The sequence below is a fragment of the Heptranchias perlo genome, chromosome 26 (assembly GCF_035084215.1).
Source record: "Heptranchias perlo isolate sHepPer1 chromosome 26, sHepPer1.hap1, whole genome shotgun sequence".
Taxonomy (NCBI): domain Eukaryota; kingdom Metazoa; phylum Chordata; class Chondrichthyes; order Hexanchiformes; family Hexanchidae; genus Heptranchias; species Heptranchias perlo.
Genome location: NC_090350.1, coordinates 29,513,411 through 29,521,485, shown reverse-complemented (window position 1 = coordinate 29,521,485; position 8,075 = coordinate 29,513,411). Strand labels below are relative to the sequence as shown.

Here is an 8,075-nt window from a genome sequence, read left to right as displayed (position 1 = left end):
TAATCAATACCTTATTAGTTCCTTCCTAAACAGGCTAACGGCAAGGCCAACACTATAAAAGCCCCTTCAACTCCCACTGTAAATTCATATTTGATCTGGATAGAGGGCAATGCGCTCCAAAATGAATCTACATGTGTAGTGTAAACGGGCTAAAATCACCAACATGACACTAACTCGTAAAACTAGAACCACAATGAGTTATTATCGCTCTTTTCCATAATCACTGCACACACCACATGATACTACAGTCGTAACCTTGTTATCCTAAACTTATTTTTTTCCCAGCAAGAATTAAAAAAAAAATTCTGGGGCCATCTTTTCTTCATTGCTCACAATTCCCTTAAAACCTTTTATTTATTTCCCCCCCCCCCCAAACCACCACCCCCCGGAATCCAAATTGGGATTTCCTCCCCCCCCCCCCCCCCGTCACATTCATGAATAGTATTCTGCCCCTTTGATCACTCACTAAAATGAGCAACTTCTTCAGTTCGCTGTCTAATTGTGCTCGTTATCTTCTGTAACAACCAGTATCCCGCTGCTATAAAGCACCCTGATAAGATCAACTCCATCTGCCAGAGGAAAGGTTTGATTATAAAAAGGAGGACGCGGGCTTGCTCCCCAAGATAAGATTTGCATCCAATATATTCGATTCAGCCGGTCTTTTAATCTAAATATCACTCTCAAGAGCAGCGCTGGGAGGTGCATTCCTCCTCCTCCTCCTCCTCCTCCTCTTTCTCTCTCCCCCCCCCCAACCCTCCCCTCCTTTTCCCCCACACCTCGGGGGGGGTGGGTGGGGGGGGGGGGTTTCGAGATTTCTAAATCTAATAGGAAATGTTGGATTCAATTTCCAACCAGTCTCCTGAGATCATTTTCCGCACTTCTGGGGTACCGTAATCTGGAAATTCAAAGTGCGAGACGGGGCTGCTGCCGCTGGCGAAAGAATCGGCGTCCTTGTCCAGCGACAGATTGCCCCCTCCTCCGGCCGCGTTGAAGTCGAGCAGGTCGGCGCCGGCGGCGACGTTCAAACTCAAGTCGAAAAGTAAGAGCTCGTGGTCCGACTCCTCCGGGGGTCTCCCGGGGACCGAGCGGGTCGGCATGGAAACGGCGGCCGTCAGCTGCGCGCTTCTCTTCGGGTCCGGGGAGGGCAGCTTCTCCCTGTTGTAATAACCCAACACGTCGCACGGTCCGTCGCTGTCGTTGGAATCGGGATTGTAAGGACTGCCCGGCTCCGGGTCCGGCTCCAGCTCCGGCTCCGGCTCCGAGTCCGAATGCGAATGCTCGTCCGCGCACCGCTGCGAGCTCGCAATCTTGGCTTTCTTCCCCTTGGATCGCTCCGAATGCAGCTTCGCCTTTTGCGGCCGGCTGTGCTTTTTGAAAGGCGGCTTCGTCTCCTTCTTGCAGCTTTTCTCTTCCGCCGCCCCCGCCCCCCCCGCTCCGGACTCGGACCTGACTTTCTTTCGGGGTCTGTATTTGTAATCGGGGTAGTCTGCCATATGCTTCAGCCTCAGGCGCTCCGCCTCCCTGATGAACGGGGTCTTCTCGTTCTCCTTCAGCATTTTCCACTTCTTCCCCAGGCGTTTGGAGATCTCCGCGTTGTGCATGTCCGGGACCTGCTCCATGATCTTTTTCCTCTCGATCTGAGACCAGACCATGAAAGCGTTCATCGGTCTTTTGATGTGACCGGTGGGGGTTTTGCACCAGTCCGGGTTGCAGCTCGCCTCTTCCTCTGCTTTCCCAGCGGCGCTGGTCCACGGACCTTCCCCCGAACTGCCGGAGAAACCTGGGTTCGGGCTGGAAGCTGCGCTCATGTCACTGATCCCGCTATCTGCCGCTTCCCTCGACGTGCTGCTTTTGCTCTCCGAAGTCTTTGTTTGTTGCACCATTTTAAAAGGGTGGGGGGGAAAATCATGCAACTTTTTAAAAAATATAATAATAATTTTTTTTTAAAAACCCCTTATTGCAGCACGCCAACCTTCACTGCAGCCACCCGGAGCTCATCTCGTTATCAATTTCTGCGTCAATTTTTGTCTCCACATTACGGCCGCGCAGGATGGACACAATTTTTGTGATTGACGTCCCTTCAAACCAATCGGAACACGCCTGTTGTTTTGAACTCCGCCAATCAGAACACACAGGCGTGGCTTTTTCTTGGTCAATGACATCACTCCCGAATCAGCCCAATCACTGCGCTGTAACTGAACACTTCACATTGGCAGACTCACCGGGATAGCTGGAAAACAGTCGAATCACTGAATCAGTCATTAGTATAATGTAGTAACGTACAGGCCAGAATATAACACTTGGGGTTGGACCATTTTAATTAGACCAAAGAAAAAAAAAATGACATAAGAAATAGGAGCAGGAGTAGGCCATACGGCCCCTCGAGCCTGCTCCCCATTCAATAAGATCATGGCTGATCTTCAACCTCAAATCCACTTTCCCGCCTGATCCCCATATCCCTTGATTCCCTTACTGTCCAAAAATCTATTGATCTCAGCCTTGAAGATACTCAACGACCAAGTGTCCACAGCCCTCTGGAGTAGAGAATTCCAAAGATTCACAACCCTCTGAGTGAAGAAATTTCTCCTCATCTCGGTCCCAAATGGCTGACCCCTTGTCATGAGATTATGCCCCCTAGTTCTCGACTTTCCACTGGGGAAAGACAGAAATCAGCACTAGAAGCGTCCCCTCAATCTGAGAAGGTGCCACTAATAAAACAGTATTACACATGGTCCAATCAAACAAAAACAAGCACAAAATAAAACTGAATCAGGATCTCATTATCATGATGCTCATACAGTTTATGTCCTGTGTTGCCCACCAGTTGCGGAAGGCCTCGAACATACCGGCAGACACCACATAGTCCCTCTCCAGGGCTAGCTGGGCATGAACAAGAGAGGCAGGCAGCCAGAGTGACCCTCCCCGTGGATCTCACTCATCTTGGTCCTGTGGATGCTGTTTTGTCCAGGCCTGGGAGCAGACCCACAAGAAGGTCCTCCGACTTGAACGCTTGGGTTGGAATGTGTTACACAGAGCAAGTGCATCGCAAAGCTATACCAGATTGAGAAGAGAGTTCTATTCATATGATAGACTACAAGGATTGTCCTTGGTATATACAATGCCAACTCTTACCATTGAGCTCCCAAATGGCTTAATGTGTAAATGTATTACTCTGTGCAGGACTAAGCTATAACACCAGAAAGGTCCACAGTTCAATCCCCTGTTTGTACTGAGTTATCTATCTCAGCTGGGGCGCACTGGGGCATTACAATTGGTTCAGCACCCTAAGATAGGGAGGGGAAGAAAATCAGCTTGGGTTCCTGCTCCTGATTGCAATTTAATGACCCCTACTGGAAAGCACATGTATATGGATATGCAGTGAGGACAGGGTTAGGCTTGGTTGTGATGCCCTCCATGTTGAGTGGCCTGCTGACAATCACCATCTATGTTCACACAAAAAGTATAGCCACTTTAGCAAGAGAGTGTTGGTACCATTGGAACCATACCTCAGTGGGAACTAGCTCCTTGAGGAAAGATATTTTTAATTTTCTTTATAATCATCAATTCTGGCAAATCTGGGGCTGTAAATATCTTATCATTGTTGGCCCAGTTAGAGTTATGATCTGATTCCTGAAGATTACAAAGAACAGAGGGCCAAATTCCCTCAGCTGTTCCGTCTGAGTCCCTCCATAACTCTGTCGAAATCTAATGAAACGGCTCAAAAATTAGCCGGGAGTTGAATGCGCTGGGATCTGACTAAAAGGCCACTTATGCAGGGGGGCAGGACTGAACACAGGGACTCCTTACACTGGGAGGTCCTCCTACCCTGGCCCATAAAAATGTAACACTGTAGGTCAGTACGGCCAATGAGATGAGGTGTACTGGTATCCAGAATGGTACAAATGAGTCCTACTATCGAGGTTCAGGTCCAGGTAGACTGTTGAGATGCGGCTGCAGCACTTCTTGTGTTTCTAGCGTATACATGGAGGTCTGGCTGAAGCTGAAATGAGGGGAAATCCTTGCAACTTATGACATATCTTCCATTGATTTCCTTTGACCTTGGTTATGTCACATGACAGAAATAGAGGAGAGAGTGGCATTTGTGACAAAGGTCTTCAGCAGTATTATATCACATGACAAGCAGGGTCTGTGATACATGAGCATTTTCTGCAGTGTGATATTGAGAATTTATATATTCTGTATATGCAGAATAATATATAGCGTGGAAGGAACTGGGTCTTGTTCAAATATGACATTGTGAACCTCAAGTAAAGAATGACCAATTCTATGCCAGAGGCCGTCCATTCAAACATTTGAGAATTGTGGTTTTGGCTATTAGTCTTCCATGAGATTGTGCGCAGAATTGGACTGCAAGAGTTGCTACTACTTCAGCCAGACCTCCATGTGTACACTAGGAAAACAAGAAGTGTTGTGGCTGTATCTTAACAGTCTACACAGAATATGAGCACTGATACTTCACACACATTGCAACTCGTGCCTGTGGGTCACCTGAAAATAGAGTCATAGAGTCATAGAGTTATACAGCATGGATAGAGGCCCTTCGGCCTATCGTGTCCGTGCCGGCCATCAAGCCCTGTCTAATCTAATCCCATATTCCAGCATTTGGTCCGTAGCCTTGTATGCTATGGCATTTCAAGTGCTCATCCAAATGCTTCTTGAATGTTGTGAGGGTTCCTTCCTCCACAACCCTCTCAGGCAGTGAGTTCCAGACTCCAACCACCCTCTGGGTGAAAAAGTTCTTTCTGTCCCATGTAAACAGAATTTTAGATGTAGAATTAACCATCACTTGTTAAACTAGAATAGAATATGTATTCGGCTTTAGGAAATCTCTGACATGCCCATTTTCACTCCATTATAATTCTTCCAAGCCTTCTTGTGCTTCCAGCAAGCACAAAGGTCAAATTAGCGAGTCATCTGTCCTTGTCATGGTTTCTTCTGGCTCTCTGGCTGCCCTCTGTTGTTATGACACCTAATATAGAAAAATAAATTTAAAATAAGCAAGTGATACAATGTATTAATAATTTAATGAATAAAAGCACACGACATGGATTTTTGTGGAATGAGCTACTAGGTTATTAAACTTTCCTGCTCTTGTCAACAGGGAGGGATTATTATGGTTTGTTCAAGAATGGATTTGCTGGCAGATCAAATTTAATATTTCTAATATATTTTATTAGTTGATCTCCCACACTGTTGTTTGTGGGACCTTGGGATCACTCAGCCCTTGCTTTAATGTTGAGTTTGCTCAGCCCGGCTCCAGTCTCGGTCCCGCTCAGCTCACTCTAGCCTTGGGACACATTCAGATTCACACAAGCCTTGGGCTCACTCGGCCCCTGCTTTGGGCTTGGGGCCACTGAGCTTTTCTTCAGAATTGTTTGTTTCCCCAGGCCCCACCGCCTTCAGAGGAGAGGGGGCTGTCTGGGTGAGGGGGAAAGTCATAGTTTTGAAAAATGATCTGAAAGGTGAAATCTGATGTGAACACAACAAACTCGCAGACATATTACACCACAGGATCATGGACATACAGTCTCACAGATGGAAGATTTTTATTAATACCAGCTGATTTTCCACGCCATTGCACATGAGTAGTCTGAGGCCAGAAGCTCATTGATGATGGTTAGCTGGTAAGATGATCTACGTTTAACCTGGCCTGTCCAGTTAAGCTATTCCCAGTGGGGAAGTATGGTAAATGGGCACATCCTAAGGTCATTTAGAGGCTAATTGCTAAGAGAAGGGTCGGTAGTTTGGCAATTTCTTGTAAATCTGCATCTCTTGCCACTGGGCAAGGTATCAGAGGATGCTCTCACCAGTCAAACTGTACCCAGGAATTAAGTCCATGTCTTCAAGAGAGGAGGAATGGAGAGAAGAAAATTGGCAGAGAAAAAAAAACCGACATTGCTATTTTTTAAAAAAATGAAACAGGATGCTGGAAAAAATTCCAGCAAGCTGACCCATACCTGCCAGGGTCTGAGAATTGTGTGTGAATTTGTGTAGGAGTGAGAGTCAATTCTCCTGAGGGTTATATCTAATTGAAAAATAACAGAGAAAATGGTCAATCCTTCACAGCATCAGGAAAGTTTGGCATTCCATCTAAAGTTACTTTCTAGTTTCCTACTGATGTGGTGTTTCTCCATTCAATTATCTTTTTATTGTATTTTGTTTAATTACAGATTGCCTGAGGGAAGAAGAAACATAATTTCAGTTGTACACATAAACCACATAATCATACTGTTCTTTTGGATGTATGCCACTGTTTGATGTCTTCATAACCATTCCATTATACTAGTGATAGTCAGTGCTTACAATATAATAAAGATTAAAATTAAATTACAATTATTTCACTAAGTGTGTCACGTGTGTTACAAATTTTCTTTCGTATTTCAAATAGCCATGAGTTATATTTGTGTTTATATCCCTCCCAGTTTGCTTTATTCCATCACCCCTCCTTTGTACGCTCTCTGTCATTGTGTTCAATCCTATCTCCGGATAAAAAGAATTTAATTTCTCTTAAGGTGATGATGTGATTTTGCTTATCAAATCAACGTGGAACACCCCGTGGATGTCAGTTTGGTTGGATTGGGGGAGTGAGGAACATAGATTTTTAAAACTGCCTTTTTTCTGAGTAGCTAGTTATGACTTTCCCATTTGCTAGGTCTGCACACCACTTATGTTGGCATGCGTGGTCAGCAGTGGCTACTCTCTAATGGCAATTACAGCACCAACTTATAATTTGTATGACACTGACACAGGGAAAATTCAGGACATTTTGGAACCCTAAACTCCACAAGTGCAGTGATATAGCAAACTTTTTCCTTTTCTTGCCAGTGTAGAACAATGTCATAAATGGCATGTTTCTTGGGATTTTGGAGGTTGGAATTTGAGACTCTTTTTCCAAAATATAAACTTTGAGGTAACAGGGAACATGACTATGCAACAACTGCAATGGAATTCATTCAGCGCATTCACCATAAAGGCACAGATAACGGTATATTCCAGAAGCATATGCAAACATGCACCCACCGCAGCATGATAACATCAGTGGGTATACAGAGATCTCATCCAGGACAAAACAGTCTGCTTGATCGGCAGTCCATCCACCACCTTAAGTATCCACTCCCTCTTCCACCAGTGTACCGTGGATGCAATATGTACTATCCACAGGATGCACTGCAGTAACACACCAAGGCTTCTTCGACAGCACCTCCTGAACCTGAACCTGCACCCTCTTCCACCAGAAGGACAAGGGCAGCAGGTGCATGGAAATACCATCACCTCCAAGATCTCCTCCAAGTCACACATCATCCTGACTTGGACATATATTGCTGATCATCATTGCTGGGTCAAAATCCTGGAACTTCCTACCTAACAGCACTGTGGGAGTACCTTCACCACATGGACTCCAGCAGTTCAGGAAGAAGGTTCACCTCCAACTTCTCAAGGGCAATTAGGGATGGACAATAAATGCTGGCCTTGCTCGCGATGCCTATATCCAAAGAATGCATTAAAAAAATGTGGATTAGATATTGGGGAGTGAGGAAAATCCTTTGTAGAATCTTTGGTTAGTTGAGCCTTGGGCTTTTTTTTGGGGTGAAGATATACATATTTAATCATATTTTTTACCCAATAGCAGAGACTGAGTAGAGTACTATCAACTATTGAATTATTGACAGATTAAAAGGCATAAGCATTGAATATAAAATAGGGATTTTGCTTGCTTTTTGCTTTTCTCAATTATATCTATTAGCATTGTTTTCATTTATATAGTTTTCCTTCCCTCAGCTACAGCATACAATATCAAATCTACAGGTATTAAGAAAATGGACCTTGTGTATTCCAAATGTCATGTTCAGACTCCATCTACATAAACATCTCCAATGTCCCTTCCAGTCTCTAAAAAATGTCTCCTTACCCACAATCTTTATGTCTGGGCTAAACTACAAATGAGTTCTGTCTGTCCTGTGTAATTGCTCCCTCATTATTCAAGTAGCCTGCTCTAGGCTAGAAGGAGATGCTTTGATGACTGGATTTTTAATATCAAGGGCACGGTACCTCAC

At 44.9% G+C, this 8,075-nt stretch overlaps 1 protein-coding gene across 1 annotated transcript; it reads right to left on the bottom strand.

The window, feature by feature from the left end:
• Nucleotides 1-458: 458 nt before the first annotated feature.
• Nucleotides 459-1,883, bottom strand: LOC137342848 (transcription factor SOX-11-like). Its single transcript, XM_068007030.1, has one exon. It carries the CDS (start codon nt 1,881-1,883, stop codon nt 822-824), a length of 1,062 nt encoding a protein of 353 aa, XP_067863131.1. The 3' UTR covers nt 459-821.
• Between the last annotated feature and the right edge of the window lie 6,192 nt (nt 1,884-8,075).